Genomic DNA, 22171 nt, shown 5'->3' on the forward strand with positions numbered 1-22171 from the left:
GGAGTCGTCATTGTATTGACACGTATAAAAATTGATAAAATTAATATTATTGTTCAAATTAAGCTGCTATCATTTTTATATTCAATCAGAATACAATGATATTGATATATGATGGTTATATTATGAAGAATAATATTAATATACTTAGTAGAACCTCTAATTTACGTATACTAAATTTACAGACTTCTATTTTACAAACGCGAGGTTACATATTTCGAATCTTCATATATTTCGAATCATGTAAAAAATGCCCAAATACAAAAATTATACTTTTTTATGCTATTATTCGAAATTAAAGACAAAATTCGGTGAGGTAAATGAGAGATTCTATAAAATGGTGTGGTAGATAAATAGAATCTAAATGAATCAAAGTTAGACGAATTTTAGGTTTTCTCTTTTATTTGTCAACATCATTTTACCAGCATGGAAGATAATGAAATATTCCTTTCTTAATATTTTGTGATTTTATTACTTTAACAGGATTGAAGATAATGAAATATTCTTTTCTTTATTTTTATTATGATTTTATAACTTTTATCAGCGTTCAATATAATGATATTTTCTGTATTTTATTGCGATTATTGGCCTGATTTTTCACTCAATTATCTATCAAATCAGCGAAATCTCCAACAGGCATGTTCCTCCAAAAGGCTTTTCTATTCTCGCTCATTAGTGGTAGAAGATTCTTTAATATGCCATTTTTTTAAACCGAAGTAAAGCTAGGCATTTTGTGCATTTACAAGCTATCATGACTAATTAACTATGCGTAATTGTCTTTTGTTATTGGTTCATTATGATCAGTTCATTGCTTGGTGGAGATAATGCCTTCTTCCAAATTATTCTGCATTCATATTTCTGGACATTTATAGGATGCCATAGAAACAAAAATCCAAAAATCTCAAAAAGTGGAGTTAAAGCCTTTTTCCAAATTACGGCAGTATAGCTCTCCCATAAAATAAAGAAAGGGGTCGTTTGAGTGCAACATTGATTACGTGACATAAAAAACTACCGTCTTTGGATTGCTTATGACTGCTATTACTTCAGTGACGATAATAATGACGATAATATGATGTTGATGATGATGATAATCATGACAATGATAATAATGGTAATGACGACTACGTCAACGACGATGATGATGCTGATACTGTTGATGGTGATAAAGAAGTTGATATTTATGATGGGGATGATGGTGGCGATGATGTTGATTATGGTGATGATGATATCTTTATTTACTTAACGGTATGTTTTTTTAATGATCAATAAGTTAATGACGCATTCCGATACTTTAATATATTGTTTGGAATGATAATTAAAAAAAGTATTTAGTAACACAGACAGCTTAATGAGTGTGCGTATGTAATGAATCTTATTAGAACTGTAGATTTGTTCAATCTTGAAGAACAGTGGCAGATTCAAGGGGAGGCCTAGCGCCCACCCCACACCCACCCCTAAATTTTTCAAAATTGTAAAAATATTTGAAGAAAAAAGAAAAAAAGAAAATTACATTCAAATTTTAAGTCTGAGATTGCCATTTCCGCTAATCGTAAATGTTCTTACCTCAGCCCCAACCATGGTGAGGCTGAGGTGGTATAGACCTTCCATCTCTCAAAGTCCCTCCTCTATTTCAAATTCTTCGATCCGCCACTGAAGATGATTTGTTACGGCTTCCTTTACTGAAGTACAATAATAATACATTATTGTTGTGTTTGGAAGTACTGTACAACAATAATAAATTATTCTATTTGGTATAAGTACAACAATAATACATTATTGTTGTGTTTGGAAGTACAACAATAATATATTAATGTAGGCCTACTTGGAAGTGCAAAAACAATAAACTAGAGCAGTCACTCCATAGTGTGTATACCACCGTCCTATGCCTGTGAGAACTGGATGTATATGTTGTATAAAAATGAATAAAAATTAGTGGTCTTGTTTCTCTACTGTGTATCTTGTTTGTATTAATACTCATTTTATCCCATTATTATAGACCAGTAAATTCAATACACCATCTGAAGAATGTTACAGCTAATAAAATCAACGGTGTATACACTTGCGAATCTACAAACAAGACGATTGCGCCATTAAGCATTAATGTTAATGTAACCGTGATAAGTAAGTTCCGTTATCATCAATTTGAACATGATCATTAATTAAATCAATGTAAAATAATCTAAACTAAGATTGGATGATACTAAAATTGCTAAAACTATTTTAAAAACTACTAAGGCATACATACACATCTTATCAAAAATAAAAATAACGTTTGCCATAATTAATACGAATATTTAAAAATGAATTTATTATAGTAACTTTTGATCCTTAATGATTATTAAAGCAAGATTGGGATACACTATTATTTATTATTTACACTAATTCAGAAAGGAAAAACGAAATGAAACAGTCTTGGATCTTACCTCGCCACAAGAACTTACGATCCAGAGGCGAGGTATCATGCCAGGCGTGTCATCACAGGCCCGTAGCCAGGTCATTTCAAGGGGGAGCCAGAGCAGTTTTTGTGTTTAATGGGTCTATATAATGTCATAAAAGCAGTTAAGTTTTGAAAAAGATCTATGTAATAAAAGGTGGTAATATAATACAATATGAAAATATTTTCTGAGAATTGGCATGTTTAAATCACACCGAAAGACAAAAAAAAAAACAAAAGGCATGTTTAAATCACACCGAACAAAAAAAAAAAAAACACCTCATCGCATAATCAATATCAATATACTCAACACATTTATTATTATAAAACAAAACAAGCTATTATATATAAAGTAATTTACAAAGAATTATGTACTGTGCTTCTTTATAATATATAAAACATTTAAGAAGTGTTGTCTTGTTCTAACTTAAATAATGAATCTTCCAGTAGGCCTGTATAAACAAATAGTAGCTGCCTGTTACAAAATAAAGTAGGAGCTGAACTTCTTCTTGACTCTCATCTTGTACACTGAAAATAATAGTACTATTTTTACTACATGGCTAAAAAAGCACAGATATTGTCATTACTACAATCGTTAAATTAAGTCAGAGCCCAAAATATAGCATCATATTGAATACGTCATCTGACATCATGGGAACCTAAACTTTAATTATTTGTGTATTAGACCTTATTCGAAATTATTATTAAGACTTTAACCTAATACATACTGATTAATAATAGCTGAGATTTGATGCACATTTCAGAATTAATAATCGTGTTTAGTATCTTACTGAATATATATTGTCTACCAAATGAAATATGAATTATATATGAATCTTTAGAAATACAATTTCTACAATATTAATCTTGTTTTTATGTACATAAATGTTCGATAAATACTATCTTTCATAAAACAAACGAAATTATAGGGCTAACGAAGTGTCTGGATTTTCAAGATCAGAAACTCGTTCGCTTTGGGCCATACTATTAGAAGGCCTACTCTGTGCGTCCGTGGAAAATCCTTTTTGGTGACTAAAACGTGATATCCTTTCCTCTGGCATTATATGTTAGGCCAAGAGTTTGAAGTTTGTGCGCAATTTCACCCATTCGATATTAACAAAGTCAGTATTCACACACATTAGGCCTATGGCCTACAATATTATATAAAAGGGCATAATCGATCTTTACAGAGTGTCTAATTGATCTGTCAATTTTATACCAGGGGCCTACAGTATTGCATAGAAGTATTTAACAATAAGAAGAATGGGAAAAACAGTTTCCTTTAAAATTTACTTAAGCGAGTGTGTATGAAACCGGGTCAATGGCAACTATAATTTGATACTCGTCTAGAAGTGTAGAGATACGGACTATTATTAAAAACTGTTGAATTCTAAATGATTACAAGATGACCAAGCATATGAGTGAATCAGTCTAAAATGATATCCAAAGATATTATACAGCTAACCGCTAATGTTTGTTTTGCATGTCTATTACACACCGTCACTCACAAACTAATTCTCTTATTGTAACATAAAAAAAAATCAGCTCATGGGTCCTGAAAAGGCAGATCTAGAATTCTTTTTTTTCTTATTTTTTTGTTGCCCAAGGGAGGGGTCAGGTCCCATGACCCCCTCCCCCAGGTCCACCAATGTGAATTGCGAGAAAATGTAACTCGGTCGGGGACTGGATAAACATTCTGTTTCCCATCCTTCTCCTTCTTTCCTCTTATTTTTCTTGCATTTCTTTCCGATCACACAAAAATCTCCAGATATTATATGTTTTTTGCCAACAAGTGGGGGGGGGGGGGGCGGTTCCGCCGGAACGCCGGCATGTACTAAAAGCAATATTTGATTAACAAATACTTCTTTGAGGTAACTCTAAGCAGAACATGTATTGCTAAGTTTGTGAGAAAGTAAGCTTCTCCCTTTTCTCATACATGAACTTGTGATTCAAACACAAAATTATCCACATGCTTTAACTACTGTTTATTTGCATTGTTTGTAAAGTTATTTCATTTGATACTTAACAAAAGTGAATATTGTGGTTATCTATGAGTTAGACTTATTATAATTTTACAGGGTATTTTACAGCATTTAACAATTTTTTTTATTGAATTTTATAATTGTAGGCCATTTTTTATTTATTGATTTAATTCTTGCTATTACAGTTTTTAAATATTTGAAGATTTAAAAAAAAAATCATTTCTATACTGAATTTTTTCATTGGGGCCATTTTTACCTACTTGTCATTTGGGGACATTTTTACCGGGGCCATTTTTTCCTGGACAATTTCTACCGGGGCCATTTTTCCTACATTCAGTATTAGGTAATCAAAAATAACAAAGGGCAGAAGCCAGAAAAGATTTGACAAAGAAAAAAGTTTAAATTGAATTCTTTCTTAGACAGGCAACCAATGAATTTCGCAAATAAGGAGAAAGGTATGAGTGCGAAAAAATTAGTCTAGCAGCATAATTTTGAAGTTTTTGCAAAGTGTATAAATCTATTTTCAACAGCCCACTACAGTACAATGGTCAATGGCAACAAAAATTTGATACTCGTCTAGAAGTATAGAGATACGGACTCTATTATTAAAAGCTGTTGAATTCTAAATGATTACAAGATGACCAAGCATATGAGTGAATCAGTCTAAAATGATATCCAAAGATATTATACAGCTAACCGCTAATGTTTGTTTTGCATGTCTATTACACACCGTCACTCACAAATGTACGTAAAAATTGGTCGTAAAATTTGATAACAAGTTCTAAAAAAAAATTCTAAAATCTATTGTAAATATTTATTTGAATCCGTACACCGATTTTGTTTCAAGTTGTTTGTTTTCAATATTATAGCTGTTTCATTACGATGACATTGTTTTGAAATCGTTCTGTATAACACTCCAAAATTTGTTTTATGGGCAAACAACAGAAGACTCTGAATTTTTTGAGTTGACCAAGCGTGTTGCTGCATCATTATTGTTCAGTTACGATCACTATTCAAACAGAGAGCAGCAGGCTGATAATTTGTTTTTCCCACAAATATTTGGATATCGTTGTTGGTAACTTTTTTTTAAATTGTGAGTGTAAATATGCTTTAGTGTATATACTGTAGATAAGAATTGTAGATAAATGCACATAAAATCAATTGTCGATGGAGAACGGCGTCAGTCATCTGATTAGTCCCATATTAATAGTATTGATATTTTGAATACTCTTTTTCCGCGAATTGGTTTATTGACATTGTTTTATTGACAGTGACTCAGCTAATTCTTATATAATCACTTTAACATTTTAATCGAAATAGTTCACCATATCGTAAAAGTTTGAATACCCACCCAATTCGTTGGCGATCCTCAGTGTATGTTATATTAATGAAACATGTCATACTGTACAACAAGGGAATGAGTATTACAATATGCCAGTACGTATTCTCAACATGTAATCAACGAAGGGTAGGTGTATTACCATTTTAATCGGGTTCCAATTTCACATGATGCTAGATCATCGAGGCTCTATCAATTTGGCGGCAACAATCAATTGAATGATTTTCTATACCGTATTTAAGTTCTCTTATATACTGAAAGAACAAAGAATAAAGTTTTCGAAAAAGTATATTTGTAGTGGCAATAAGCCTATGAAAATACCTGACAGAAGAAACTGACATTGAATGAATTTACTTGTTAATTGTATAGCGATTTTGTTTGCAGTTACAAAGCGATGTATCTACTCCACAAAAGTCAACAAAATCCCCATGAGTAAAGCTTGCAGAACCAAACCCAAAGAAAGTGTGTGGAAACTTAAATATACAGTAATGCATCAAGGCAGTAACTCTAAGCAAAAAGTTCGACAGAAATGTAAGAAAACAAACCACCCCCCCCCGCGCCTTCCCCACCTTCCCGGTTAAAACCATCCATCCATTGTTCGTTCAGTATATAAGAGAACTTAAATATAGAAAATCATTCAATTGATTGTTGCCGCCAAATTGATAGAGCCTCGATGATCTAGCATCATGTGAAATTTGAACCCGATTAAAATGGTAATACACCTACCCTTCGTTGATTACATGTTGAGAATACGTACTGGCATATTGTAATACACATTCCCTTGTTGTACAGTATGGCATGTTTCATTAACATAACATACACTGAGGATCGCCAACGAATTGGGTGGGTATTCAAACTTTTACGATATGGTGAACTATTTCGATTAAAATGTTAAAGTGATTATATAAGAATTAGCTGAGTCACTGTCAATAAAACAATTCGCGGAAAAAGAGTATTCAAAATATCAATACAGGGCCGGCGGAACGTTTTTCAAAGGGGGTGGGGGGCACTTATAAGATGAATGGAAATATGAATCATGCAGATCTGGAATCGAACCTAGGGGGTGGGGGTCAATATTTTTCCCAAAAACCAAAGGGGATCTGTGAAAATTTTGATTCCTAGATGGCGGGAAATGATCTTTCCGATCTCTGAGGTGTCTTAATTACTTTTAAGTTCTTCAAAATTCACGGTTTTCCCCTCTTGAAAATGGTCAGATAATTTTTTCCCATATTACGGGAAACAGGCCTTATGTGTGTATACATACATAGAAAAAAAATGAGTAGTTGCATACGTATTCTTTTTTCAATGAATCGATAAGCTCCAAAGAAATGGGGGGTCCGGAAAATTTTGATTCCTAGAAGGCAAGAAATGAGTTTTCCCGACTTCTGAGGTGTCTTTTAATTACTTTTAAGTTCTTCAAAATTCAAGGTTTCCACTCTTGAAAATTATTATGATGAATCAATGAATCTAAAGAGAAAAGGGAGGTTCAGGTTCTCCCCGGGAAAATGTTGATTTCTAAATGGTGAGCTTTCCCGACTTCTGAAGTATCTTTTAGCGACTTTAATTTAAGTTCTTCAAAATTCAAGGTTTCCCCTCTTGAAAACGGTCAGGTAAATTTTTCCCATTGTTATTACAGTAGATAGGCCTTATATGTGTATACATACAAGTTGAGTAGTTGCATACGATTTTTTTTTCCATGAATCGATAAATCCCAAAAAGAAAGGGGGACGGGGGTTCTTCCCCGGGAAAATTTTGATTCCTGAAGGCGGAAAATGAGCTTTCCCGACTTACGAGGTGTCTTTTAATTACTTTTTATTTCTTCAAAACTCAAGGTTTTCCCCCTCTTGAAAATGATTCAATGAATCAATGAACCCCAAAGAAAAAGGGGGTCCTGGTTCCCCCGGGAAAATTCGATTTCTAGAATGCGGGAAATGAGCTTTCCTGAATTCTGAAATGTCTTTTAAATGACTTTTTACGTTCTTAAAAATTCAAGGTTTTCCCCTCTTGAAAACGGTCACGTAAATTTTTCTCATTTTTTATTTTATGTGTGCATACATACATAAGTAAATGAGTAGTTGCATGCGTATTCTTTTTTCCATGAATCGATAAATCTCCAAGAAAAATGTGTGGTCAGGGGGTTCTCCCCCTGGAAAATTTTGATTCCTAGATGGCGGGAAATGAGCTTTCCCGACATTTGAAGTGTGTTTTAATGACTTTTATGTTCTTCAAAATTCTAATTTTCTTAATGTAGCATAAAAAAAAATCAGCTCACGGGTCCTGAAAAGGCAGATCTAGAATTCTTTTTTTCCCCATTTTTTGTTGCCCAAGGGAGGGGTCAGGTCCCATTACCCCCTCCCCTAGGTCCACCAATGTGAATTGCGAGAAAAACTCGGTCGGGGACTGGATAAACATTCTCTTTCCCATCCTTCTCCTTCTTCCCTCTTATTTTTCTTGCATTTCTTTCCGATCACACAAAAATCTCCAGATATTATATGTTTTTTGCCAACAAGTGGGGGGGGGGGGCACGGTTCCGCCGGAATGTACTAAAAGCAATATTTGATTAACAAATACTTCTTTGAGGTAACTCAAAGCAGAACATGTATTGCTAAGTTATTTCATTTGATACTTAACAAAAGTGAATATTGTGGTTATCTATGAGTTAGACTTATTTTATAATTTTACAGGGTATTTTACAGCATTTAACAATTTTTTTTTATTGAATTTTATAATTGGAGGCCATTTTTTATTTATTGATTTAATTCTTGCTATTACAGTTTTTAAATATTTGAAGATTTAAAAAAAAAATCATTTCTATTACTGAATTTTTTCATTGGGGCCATTTTTACCTACTTGTCATTTGGGGACATTTTTACCGGGGCCATTTTTTCCTGGACCATTTCTACCGGGGCCATTTTTCCTACATTCAGTATTAGGTAATCAAAAATAACAAAGGGCAGAAGCCAGAAAAGATTTGACAAAGAGAAAAGTTTAAATTGAATTCTTTCTTAGACAGGCAACCAATGAATTTCGCAAATAAGGAGAAAGGTATGAGTGCGAAAAAATTAGTCTAGCAGCATAATTTTGAAGTTTTTGCAAAGTGTATAAATCTCTTTTCAACAGCCCACTACAGTACAAAGAATTGCAGTAGCATTTTATAGTGCATTGCACCCTCAGACCATAGCCGGTAGAGTACTGTACTGGCCTAATGAGAGAAGTAGGCTAAGACTTTGCAAATATGTTTTTAAGATTCCAAAACATTCGGGTTGTTAAGACGACTTGCATTTGAGAAGGTATTTTTCTATCTTCGTCCATAAATAAAATGTATCGCGCCTATAATAGGTCATGTCATAATATTTATTAGATGCCAATAATATGCTTTCATTTAATATGAAGATGTTTTACTGTCGTCTTTTTTTCAGTCCAAAATTCAAAGATTTTACTTGCGCCATATTTATCCTACTACTAAACACCCGGTGCTACAATCAATGGCGAACAAGTCTGGATCCGCGCCTGGACACAATATTCAAGAAATTTAACTTTAAGATGCACCTTATTATTTTTGGAAAATGTCAAAACAGCCTTCAAACTTCCAATTTGTTTTATTTTAAAGAAATAAACAGCCCTCATTTGCAACTGTCAACTGGTAGTAGCCTATTTGTTCCCTTCTTGATAGAAAAATTTAAAATCGTCATATCATTCAAAAAATCCCAATTGAAAATTGAACAAAAAATTCCAAGATCCTAAAGTGTCATCAAAAATCCAAAGATTTTGGGATAAATCCCAAGCAGTGGTCGCATTGTCTAAATGAACGAGGAGCAAACCTAGCGCAGCCTACCTAGTCAACATCTAGGCTAGGCTAATTAAATTGATTTTGAAATCAATAACCCACCTTAAAGGACTTTTTGTCGTTTTCTTCTTTGCAACAGCGGACGAAAAAAATTAGTTATTCTAGTACGATGTTTCAAAATTCTTTATTACTAAAAATTAACAATCACTCGTTTTGACGCACTCCGTTCTGTTGTGTGTGCCTGCTGTTCCTAATTTTGTGAATGACTGAGATGGACCATGTGGATTTATTAATAATATTTTGTTTGGGATGGAAAAAAGGAGAGTCAATTCCCCAAAAATGCTCCATCAGCAAATAGTTTAGTGTGCGCTATGGACAGTATGGCTATGGAATTTATTAACCACACAATCCACAATGAAGGGATTAAGTCGCAAAACTTTAGCTGCATTTGGTGGATTAAGTTGCAAAATTTTATCTTCGTTTGGTGGCGCCATTTACTCTAGGTAGACGGGGACCTGTTTCGTTACCGGTTGGTACATTTCTTACAAACATTCAGCCAAAGGCTAGTGAAAGTTTTTATCGATGTTTGCCATCCTTATTTGAGCTATCGTAAAGTCACGGTTTGCCGGAGTTGCGTTCAATTTAAATCTCCGAACTTCTGAAGCTGAGATATTCTATGAATGTAGGCTTGTATCGCAGGCTACAATAACGGGTGACCAAATAATGAGGTGCTAAATTTTTATTTAATGCTTGGTAAGTTCAAAACAGACATTCCGTCCGAGTGGGACTCATTCAAAAATTCGAGGGGGTTTGCTAGAAAACAGGGGGGGGGGTTCGCTAGAAAAGGGGGGTTCGCCCGAATCATACCCCCCCCCCACCTGGCTACGGGCCTGCATCATACTGTAACGTCCATTGTAATTCAAATTCAAAATTCTTTATTCAATCTATACAATCAGTAGCAGCCGAAGCTGAATTGCAGCATTGTATTTATAAGCTTTCCTACCAAATATAATACAATTTAAATACTGTACATAGAAAAAAAGACCATTACAGGAAACCAATTACAAGAAGCATAATAAAAAAAAACCATTTACAATAAAAGTCATTATTATTATTATTATTATTATTATTATTATTATTTTAAAAAAAGATGGAAAAACACACAATAAACAAAAAAGCAAAACCACAATCACAGCAAAACGGCAACAAATCAGGGGAAAACAGGAAAAATTGAAAACAATAACAGCGAAATTGGAAGGAAGGTTAACAGCAAAAAACATCAAGATTCTAAGAGCCTGGTTAAAGCTGGAATTGCACTGCTGTAATATCGTTCTGTATTAGTGTGTGTCTTTTCTAGTTTACAATTATTTCTAAGATGCATGGTGTGAGTGGACAAATTTGGTACAAACCATTTACTAAACCTCTCATATTTAAGATTAAACCTCTCAGATTTAAGGTGGAGTGTTCGTTATAGCCTATATTTTTCATACCAACATTTATTTTCTTTCATTGGCATGAGTTAAAAAAACAATATACAATATCATAAAAGAAAAAAAATGAGAATGATAACATGCAATGAAAGATTGCTCGGTCCCGAAAAGTCTTGAGTTGGGCAAGCCTGAAATAAACAATATGAACAATAATAACTGAATTAATTAATACTCAAAAAAAATAACACAAGAAAAATAAATAAATAAGTAAGTACATAAATAAATAAATAAGTACATAATAAATAAGTACATAAATAAATAAGTACATAAATAAATAAATACATAAATAAATAAGTACATAAATAAATAAGTACATAAGTACATAAATAAATAAGTACGTAAATAAATAAATAGATAAGTAAATAAATAAATAAGTAAATAAATCAATAAATAAATCTTTAATCATAGCGGGACACATAATGTAAATCAAAGGCCTAGTTAATAATTTGAAATCAATAATTTTGGATGATAAATAAAGATCGTTAACATATATAATAAATAGATTTGTATTGTATTGTATTGTATTATTGGGGGACCCCACATGTACTTGGTCTGAAATTGGATATTGAGTTGGAATACTTGGTACATTGTGCACGGTCAGAAAGATAACTTTTAAAAAGCTGTGCGCGGGTCCACGGATTCCATAGTGGGATAATTAATACAAAAGAATGCTGTGGTCAATGGTATCGAAAGCCTTGGAAAGATCGATGAAAATTCCATTCGAGAATTGTCGATTTTCAAATGCATTAACGGATTTGTTTGTCAGATCTATTAATGCCATTGAAGTATTATAACCTTTCCTGAAGCCAATCTGCCTTTTGTAGAGTATGTCATATTTAGAAATAAATTTAAATGCACGGTCATAGATGACTCTTTCCAAGGCTTTCGAGAAAATTGATAGAATTGAAATAGGGCGATAGTTAGATAGATCAGATTTAACGCGCGCTAGTTTCATACTGTCTGGGAACACTTCATTAGACAGGGCAAAATCTTGAACATGTGACATAATGGATAGGATATAAGGTCAGATACATATTTAATTGCTTTGGTGTGGAAATCATCAATACCAGGTGATTTGTTTGATTTGAATGAATTAAGTATATTGATCACTTCGAGCTCATCTACTGGACTAAGGAATAATGAATTTGGAATGGGATTAGGTAGAAAATCTTGGAATGTTGTATCAATTCGGGGAATTTTATTAGCAAGGGAGGGTCCAATTTCAACAAAATGTTTATTGAATGGGCAATTGAAATATTGAATGGGTCACTTTTCATATCACCGTTGCAGTTTAGGGAAGTATTTGGATGTTCCATACGATTTTTGTTGATCATGGGATTAATAGTCATCCATGTAGCCTTGGCATCATTTTTGTGTTTAAGAAACATATTTTGATATTGCATAGATTTAGAAGCTTTACTTATTGAATTCAGTTTATTTCGGTATTGTTTATAGGCTCTTTCATTATTGGTGGATGGGCAGTGCAGAAATTTGGCAAATAACTTATTTTTGTGTCTAATTGATGTGAGGAGACCATCCGACATCCATGATTTATTTTTTTTTAATTTGTTGATGAATGGTTTTGAAGGGGGAAACGTTTATCGTAAAAGGACTTTACTTGCTGTAAGCGTCATTGGGATCATGGGAAATAATTACATCAGCCCACTGTCGAGGCGAAAGTGATTCAGTGTAGTAGGGTTTATTTTTCTAAATGTAGTTATCTCTTCCTTGTTTGAACTAGTTGTAACGCTGTAAAAAGGTGTAATATTAAAAACGGGGAGATGATCCGAGATGTCACTATAGAATATTCCACTAATATTTTGGTAGTCAATTTGATTTGTGATTATATTATCTTAGAGGGTAGCAGTAGTCTTAGTGATGCGAGATGGTCTGTGGATACATGGAAGAAAATTATTACTAAAGATAGAATTTACAATGTCACGTGCATCATTGTCAGTTTCGTATTTCAAAATATCTATGTTGAAATCAACCCTGACATATACAATTTTGTTTTCTCTTGTTAATTTCGGTTAAGGGAGGATGGTCGATAGACGGTTCCGATAATAGTATTTTTGGAATGAGGTCTTGTTATTTCAATGAAAATGGATTCGGAAGTAGGCCTAGAGACTGGAAGATGGAGGTGATGCCTGGTAGAAAATGGAAGGCTATCACGAATATACATGGCTTCCAAAGGAAAATCTATTATTGATAAGAGCTGCTTTATTTTATCAACGTTTTTTAAAAGGCTTCTGGATTTAACATGAATGGTAAAAAAAATTGCTCGCTTTGATACTAGAGAATTTATTGGGGTCATAATACTGCAGGGATGTGGCATGATTGTTAGCAAAAAATGAGTGTCAGTCATTGAAGTATAATTACTTTAATTCTTTACAATGTAAATTATTGTAAGATGGGATATGATACTAATAATTGTTAAAATTATTTTAAAAACAGCTGAAACATACATGCACATCTTATACAAAGAAATACAAATAGTTTTCCATAATAAATACGAAGTATAATAAAAGTATAGTAACTTTTCTATTTTTCATGGTAAAAGACGGTATAGTAGATTGTTTCAACATTTATGTTTAATTATTTAGATTTTTTTGATATATGTAGCTTATTGTTATTAAACGCATATAACGCCTTTTTGGTTACAAGGTAGGCCTACTTTACTGGATCCTCAATTGTTTTTAGAGCACGTTTGGGCGACACTTACTATCGAAAAAAAAAACAACGAAATGAAACAGCTTTGAAATTAACATCAGAAACGTTTTAGTAAAACATGATTTCCTCAACCATATGTCGAAACAATTTTAGTAACAACTGGAAATATGTCACTGATACGTGACCGCATTAAAGAAACAATTGAGACTATTATTAGGTCATGCGCCTAAAAAAACTGTTTGTGTCAATGTCGATGGGTTGAGTAATATGTTATTTCTATGCTTAAAGAAGGGTATAATTAGGTATGACTTTGAATTTATCGTTTTCATATTAGCAGAAATATTGTTCATTTCATAGAAATTCCTCAACCTTTCACCGAAACATCTACCAATCAATCGATAACAAAAGGAGAGAATGTCACTTTAACTTGTCGCATTAGACAATCAGCGGGAACTGTTATTTGGGTGAAAGGTCAATCATCTCTAAATGCTTCCTCAATAATAAACGCCACAAGCCGAATACGAATCGAAAGTAATTCCGATATTGGGCTCTATCAACTAAAAATTATCAATGTGAACCTACAAGACGAGTCTATCTATAGATGCTACGTCGGACATATATTTACCAATGACGATTTAACTTACTTTGAGTCGCAAGTCCTGGTATATATTCATCCACAAGAACCATTTCCACTGATTAGAACAACTGGGCAAGACGATAAACTTGAAAGGTATGTTGTTAATATTGGTGACGTCATCAACATGAAATGTGAAGCTAATCTCAGTAAGCCAGCTGTCAAATTATCATGGTTTCTTGATGACTTACATGTAAAGACAGCTAATGAATACACAGAGACAGAAGATGGTATAACATATAATACATCAATTGAGTTTTTAAAGACTGCGACAGTGGCAGACAACATGAAAAAATTAGAGTGTGCAGCTGAAAGCCCAACAATTGAAAGACGGAGCAGCATGTTGACCCTAAATGTTACATGTGAGTAAATTACACCTCAATCGTTTGAATAGCCACGGCGACGGCAGCAGCATTAGCGGCCACAAAAATGAACGATCAAGTCTTTTACATCATAAAAATGTAAAATCATGATAAATAAAAAGTAAAATTCCGTACGTTTTTTAAGTTAAATAAAAAAATATACATTTTTTTTCCCCCCAAGTTAGCCAACTATATAACTTGAATGTACCATATTATCGATGAAAATGAAAAAATAAGAATGGTACTTGCACTTCTGCTGAAACAGTTGTACTTTCGTTGAAAAGATATGCCCACTTTAGTCATACTTTCGCTGCAATAATTGTTTAGTTACAATTTTCGTTAGTAGCTATGCTGTGATGTTGTGGTAACTTTGTAGAAGATTTGATATTTATTAATTTCTTCTCTTTTTGTGTATTGTTTTTTTTATCATAATATACATTCTCTGGGTATTTTAGATAAACCATTGGTAGAGGTAAATCCACAATCCATCACCACCGAAGAAGGTGAAGATGTTTCATTCACGTGTAACTCAACTGCTAATCCAATGACTTTTTCATACACGTGGATTATTGAACTTGACAATGGAACGAATCTAGTTAAAGCCAGTCAAAACCTAAAACTGAATAGAGTAACAACAGGCTTTGATAATGCTAAAATCAAATGTGAAGTCGAAAACTCAATCGGAAGATCACATGCAAAAGTTGTAAACTTTACAGTCAATGGTAACTGTTTATTTTATTACAATAACAATCATTCTTGTATATCAATTTGTCTTTGCCACTCCACACTGTAAATATGATAATTTGTACACATTCATGCCTGATATTTATTTTCTAAAGGACCTGGAGCACCGTTATTCGTGATTTTACCCTGTATAGGATCGATGTTTCTTTTCATGATCACCATATTGTCCGTGCTGGTGTACAAATACAGGTTTAAAATACGCATGATGAAAGTGCGCCAAAATGTTTTCAAAAACACTGCTGGAGGTTAGTCTACTAGCAATTTGAACTATAAAATTGATAATGTCGGTGGCTATGTAATAATATGGATGGTGGTGGTGGTGGTGGTAGTGTTAATTGTTGTGATTATGGTGAATGTGTTATGCCGAAATGATGTTAATGATAATGATGGTAATTTTGATTATGCTGGTAATGATTATGTTTACACTTGGCGGTGATGATGGTAATTGTTTCCATAATAAACGTGTTTATATATACCCTTTTATTATAAAATCTTTATCTTCAAAGAAAAATCAGATTTTTCCTTCTGTCTATAATATTTAAATTTTAGGGGGCGAGAAGGAGTTTGATTTCTTCATTGCTTATAAAAGTGGAGGGGATGACGAAGACTTTGTTGTGAATACCCTGACACCTAAACTAGAAGAAATGGGTTTCAATGTTTGTGTCCATTTCAAACACTTTTTACCTGGCAGTTGTGAGTACACCGTGCGTTACATATGAAATAAATAAGCAGCTGTAGATTAGTGTTTAAAATGCTTGCTTTCAAATCACAGTCCTGGATTCAAATATTTGAAACATCATTCCATCGTCCGAGTGCACTTTATGTTGGATATACATGAGATTTTAAAAAATTACGAAAAATGTGGTTTCATTTATGTTTTAATATTTTTGCAGAATGCTATTTTTTGCTGAAAATTTCGTATTTTGCTTCTTTAACAGTGATTGCCACTGAAAACGCATACCCTTAGTCCAACAAACACTCTTACCGGAAACTCAGGGTACCTATTAATAATAGAAAATCCGGTTCTAATTATGGCTGTTAAACTTAATCAGCTTTTCCTTTTTAATTTTGTCAAAGGGATTTGTATACAATTCAGTATACAGGAGCAGATCCAGAGATGTCCGAAAAGGGGGTAGGGGGAAAAAGTGTGGCCGGTCCAGACAAAACTACCCTAGGGGTCCGGGGGTATGCCCCCACGAATTTTTGCTTTTCTAGACGCCTGGAAATAGCCCCTGAGGCGTTTTGGGTGATCGATTTTTTTTCTTTGTTTCTTTTTTTTTAAATTATTTTTTTCAACTTTCCAGAAGGGGCGGGGGATGGCCCGGTCCCCTCTAAGTCCGCCCCTGGTATGGTCGTGTTTAGTTAAATTGTTACTTTTAACCTAGTAAAGTTGTTATCGTTGAAAATGAAACTAAATTCAAAGTAGATTTAAAGATGCTTTACTGGCGATACCATAATATGCAAATTTGAAGTGAAATTGTTTTAAAATTGTTTGCTATTTGATGCCATACGGTTATTTTATTGTCTTTTAGCCATCATTGATAACATCACCGAGTCGGTTCACAACAGTTGGAAGACAATGCTTGTACTTTCGCCCGCGTTCCTTCAGAGTGGTTGGTGTCATTACGAATTTAAAACCGCTTGTGGTAATATGCTGAAACAACGAGTCGACATACTGCCGATCATTTACGAAGAAATACGAAATCTACCCGACCTTGACGACAACATACGGACGCTTATCAATACAATAACATATCTTAACTGGAACAGAGGAAACATTAATGAGGAACAGAAGATACAGTTCTGGAAGGACATTATGAAGTCTGCACCACGAAAACCGCATTGTGGCGTCACAAGACGAAGAAATGATACAATTACAGTAGTAGATCTTGAATGACCGTGTGATGACCGTGAGATAGTGATTACAATTCTTGCATACCCAGATCACCTATCATCAATTCTGTTTCACACACTCTCATACTGGTGATACTATAGCAATTAAACTTCGGGCAACCGGTTGGTACTATGGTACACTGTTTCACGTGCAAAAAATGCAAAACAAGAACGAATGTATTTTTAGCTCTGATGAGGAGCACCAGGAATACCCAGCTGATTGATTAGTTGATCTATTTTGTGCTGATTGCTTAATACTGCGTGTTACGGCTAAAATCAATATAGTGCGCCCTCAATGTATCTGCACAAGATTTGTGTGCCCCATTCACTTTGACCAAAAGTTAAATCAAAGTGTTGACTTTGAGCTTGACTTTGATTAACCACTGTTTAAAAACATCACTCCCTGCTCCCCTGACTATATCAAATTTCCTAAGCCATGACAAATGCAATGCTCAAAGTGGCCTGAATTCCTTTAGTAGACCCCACCTAATCATTCCATCGTTAGCTTACCTTCAATCCAGTTTACATATACAGTATTCCATACCCTTTTAAGGAATTTTATAATTTCAATTCTTCATTATTTGGCGTATAACCCACACATAACGTAAGTTTGTATTTCTTGTTTAAGAACCATTATTGTTGTGGACTATTTGTTAGTTTATTAATAAAGTTTACGTAATTTAGAATTTTTTCATGATCATTATTGAATAATTGTTAAATGTATTAGCTCAGAGTGTACCTAAAATAACACGGAGCTGCACTTATGTTTAATGACGTAACGACTGTAGTAGTTAACTACTGTTATATTAATTAATCCATGATTGATCTAAATTCAAATAGTTGGAATAGTTTCGATTAGTTTTATTGACAAAATCATTATCTAGTAGTTTGAATTATGATATAGGTTTAATTGCATTTTAGGATGTTATTAATTATTAGTACATGCAAGTAGCGCGTATAATAGCGCATATATGCATTTTAATGTTTATAAAGCCTCGCTCGTCCAGGGGGAAACGAACGGGTCACGATTTATGTTCGTCACGCTTGACTGAGCACATCGTTGAGTGACGACACTTTATAGTAGTAGATGCTAAATTTAGATATATCTGCCAAGGATTAAGTCCTGGCCTATAGGCTTTAATATAATGCTTTAATATAGGTATATAACTCTTTTATATTTGTGTACGTGCTTATATATTGTTGTTTTACTTTACAGTTTAAACCGGATAACAGTTCATTAGTCCATCGGTACTTAAATCAGATATTGCGTTTGAATAAATGCTACAATTGCGTTACTATATCTACCGTGTTTGAAGTTTATTACGCCCTTTACAATTATATGTAGTTTGGAACTTACACTGCGGTCGGCAACCCATAGGTCGCGACCCCACTTTGGGTCGTGAGTGAATTTTGAGGTCGTCAGATCGCGTCTCAAAAAGAAATACTGTATACAGAAAGTCTTAAGTCTTAAGTGTTAAAATAAACACTTTTAAATCTGTATAGTGTTCTCGATCATTAAATCATTGAAACAAAACTACTTTGATGAAATTTTGGTTATTGTCTTCAATTTGTGTTAATTTTTGGTTGTTGTTAACCGATTTACGAATTGATGGCCTTGATAATTCATTTCAATGCGCCGCAGGGAATTGTCTCCCGGTGTGCTCAATCACCAACAGAAGGACCCCACTGAAAATAATTCTGGGGTATCGTTGGGTGTTTACACCAAATAAATCCAATCCACCATTTTTTTTTGTTAAATATTGAGCTTTCCATCGAATGCATGTAGCATGAATAAATAGTAACTCAAAAGTAAGGGTGCCTGTTATGTTAGTCAGAATCCCATATGAAAGTATTAGTAGAGCGGCTAAGGAGAAAAATCGTGCACTTTACACATCTAGATGTGTATAAGAGACAGATCTTAACTAGCTCCCTATCCCCTTTACCAAAAGCCACCTTTTTCTTTTTAATTATTTCTCTTGTACTTTTACAAATCCAGGGCTTATTATTAGGATAAATTTTAATTGATTTAGTTTGAACTACACTGTTAGTACAAAAAACCTATGTAAGCACATACGGATTCAGTGACTTCACTAATGTCATTTGAGCTGTCAAAGAAAACCGACCAATCCGTGCACTCGAATGCCCCAATAAGCTGGTCTTCAGTATCCTGTGTCCATCTACGAAAGGTTCGTTTGCTTGGTTTTTGTTGTTGACAGACGGGCTTATATCTGGGTACAAGTAACACAAGGCTGTGGTCAGGTATTTCTCACTGGGGGCACTTTTGTCTTTTTTATACAGTTGATAATTTTTTTTTACTTTGATAGGTTATGCCTGATATCATCTTTACATCATTGTTCATTTAGCACTGTTTCTGACTTTATTTGATTAGTTATACCACAATGCTACGCAGCAACATTGATTCCATATGTTACTTCATTATAATACAACTTATTAATAGGTCCATGATAATACAGGTATGACTTCTAGAGTATTCTTTGGCAACAGTATATCATTTGTTTGAAGAAGTGTCCTGGTTGGGTTGTATCTGCGATGTACCAGGGGCCGCTAGTGGTAAATATGTATGGCACTCACCTTGACAGCAAGAAATCACATTTATTTGATAGGCTTTTCCCGATACGATACTCACATCACTTTTCATTTATTTGAGCTCTGCTTTCATCATTATTTAATTATATAAACAGAGTGCTACACACAAAAATTATATATATATATATATATAGTATATATATATATAAAATACATATTTGAAAATGATATTTAGAAGTCTATTCGATATTATTGCCTTCATATCATTACTGTACTTGAATGTGATATTCAATTCATGTCTACATAATTTCATTTATGCTAAAGTTATCTTTTACTTTTCTTAATTTTTCTTGATGTTTCTTTTATTTATTTTCATTTTCGCCATTATATTCATTTTCTATTCTTTTTTATTTCTTTTCCATTTCCAGTTTTTTCTTTTCCTTACCGTTCTTTCTTTTCCTTTCTTTAATTTCCTTTTCCGTTTCTTTCCCTTTCAATATTTACATATGTTTATATATCATTTGGAAATGATAATTAGCCATCTCATAGACAGGTCTATTCGATATTAGTGTCTTCACACCATTAATTTAAATATTTGATTTATGTTTACATAATTTCATTTATGCTAAAACTAGCTTTAATATAAACGATGTTTAATATCTGCATCTATCTCTCTCCCTCTGCACTTGCTCTCATACCATACAAAGCAGTTATTTACTTATTTTTTAATTTTCATTACTTTCGATTGATTACCAATTTGTTATCCCTTAACTGTTTTCTAGTAATTTTTTAAATTTCAAATTATTTCATGTACCTTTCTTTATTGGCAATCATTCTTCTTTCTAAATGGTGTTACTTTACTGCCATAAAGCAAAAACAACATATGCAAAACAAGTCTAGTCATGTTAGGCCTATATTGAAAAAAAAATGTAAATTTTTCAAAAATTCAGCAAAATAATAGTTTGGCTGTGACTTTTCAAACCTTACGGGCAGGCAAATTTTTATACGGCGAGATTTGAGGAATCTGGCCGTTAAAAATGCCAAATGGCAACGCTGGAGGCGATTTTTTTTTCCGTACGAAACATTTACATGAAACTCCACTCGGGCCGTCTCGGCTGAATCGACCCGAAAATCTTCTATTGCAGAATTCAGGTCAAAAGTTTATCAACAACTTCTGATCTGATCTGAGAGAACGTCGCTGTATATTTTTAAAAAATACATTGATGTTACCATATGCTAATACTAATGGGTCGTTTAAAATGACATAATATTTGATTGAGCTTCACGAGTAAAAAAAGGTTATTTTAACTTGAGTTACATAGGCCTACTGTGGCAATTTTAATTTTTTAGTTAGGTCTGGGTCTTGCATAATTACCTAGGCCTAACTACAAAAAATATACGCTTTCTGGGGAAAGCACAGAGTGTAAGGAAAAGCGCGTTTCTCGAGGCGTTTCATCAAACGAAACAGGGTGACAGTTATTTTCAAACTAAGAGAAGAGCTGAGAAGAAGCACCTCTAAAATACTGGATGCCATAAGACCTGCCAAAATGGCAGAGTACCAACGAATGTATAAATGACAGGGCCGGCGGAACGTTTTTCAAAGTGGGGGGGCCCCACTTATAAGCAGGCCAGTAACAGGGGTCTTGGGTCCTGGGGGGGGGGCAAAGGTAATACTTTTCCCGGTTAGTAATTTATGACTTGGTGTGATAAACCCCCCCCATATAGAAATAGAAAACAATAGGGCATGGCTTATTTTAATATTAATATAGGGCACACGCGTGTGTTTGGAACTAAATATAAGCATTTTCATCGTGGTTTTATTTATTAAAATTCATAGGCCTATTCTTTCACCATCATTACACATTGAGGCCCTTCTTTTAGGTAAAACGATCTATATTAAATTTTCTTTCTCAAGTTTTGGGACTATTATGTTTTAAAATAACTTAGAAGGCAAAGGAGGGCAAGCACAAGCTTCAACCATAACAAATACGCGCGAAGCGCGCGAAAATTTTTTTTGTGCTTTTAATTCTAATTTCGTCGGAACTCCCTAATTGTGCAATTTTTAGAGGAAATTGGCCTACCTCAACAAGAAATGCTCTTATGTTATATATGGCCACACTCGTTTTTTTTTTTTTAAACTGAATATAAGTATTTTCCTTATGGCTTTATTTATTACAAACATATTCTTTCAACATCATTACACATTGAGGCCCTTTTTTAAATAGGTTAAACGATCTACCTTAAATTTTCTTTCTTGAGTTTGGGACTATGTGTTATAACTTAGAAGGCAAA

At 33.6% G+C, this 22171-nt stretch overlaps 2 protein-coding genes across 3 annotated transcripts in view; one reads left to right on the plus strand and one right to left on the minus strand.

Annotated features, from left to right (window-relative positions):
• Positions 1-14462, minus strand: part of LOC117112603 — a 33679-nt gene extending 19217 nt beyond the window's left edge. Inside the window, exon 1 of one of the 2 annotated variants that reach the window (XM_033255708.1) lies at positions 14344-14462. In XM_033255708.1, the coding sequence (XP_033111599.1) occupies positions 14344-14386 (43 nt within the window). In that variant the 5' untranslated portion in view covers positions 14387-14462. Of the gene's footprint in view, positions 1-1560; positions 1597-14343 lie in introns of those variants that run through there. The other variant, XM_033255710.1, reaches the window with a different exon arrangement.
• LOC117112605 (kin of IRRE-like protein 1) lies at positions 13238-18632 on the plus strand. The gene is made up of 6 exons (XM_033255712.1): positions 13238-13296; positions 14057-14695; positions 15151-15417; positions 15535-15684; positions 15989-16132; positions 16972-18632. The coding sequence occupies exons 1-6, from the start codon at positions 13290-13292 to the stop codon at positions 17334-17336; spliced, it is 1572 nt and encodes a 523-aa protein (XP_033111603.1). The 5' UTR covers positions 13238-13289; the 3' UTR covers positions 17337-18632.
• The last annotated feature ends 3539 nt before the right edge of the window (positions 18633-22171 follow it).

Source organism: Anneissia japonica, unplaced genomic scaffold (genome assembly GCF_011630105.1).
Source record: "Anneissia japonica isolate Jap-2015-1 unplaced genomic scaffold, ASM1163010v1 scaffold24439_len48245_cov107, whole genome shotgun sequence".
Classification (NCBI taxonomy): domain Eukaryota; kingdom Metazoa; phylum Echinodermata; class Crinoidea; order Comatulida; family Comatulidae; genus Anneissia; species Anneissia japonica.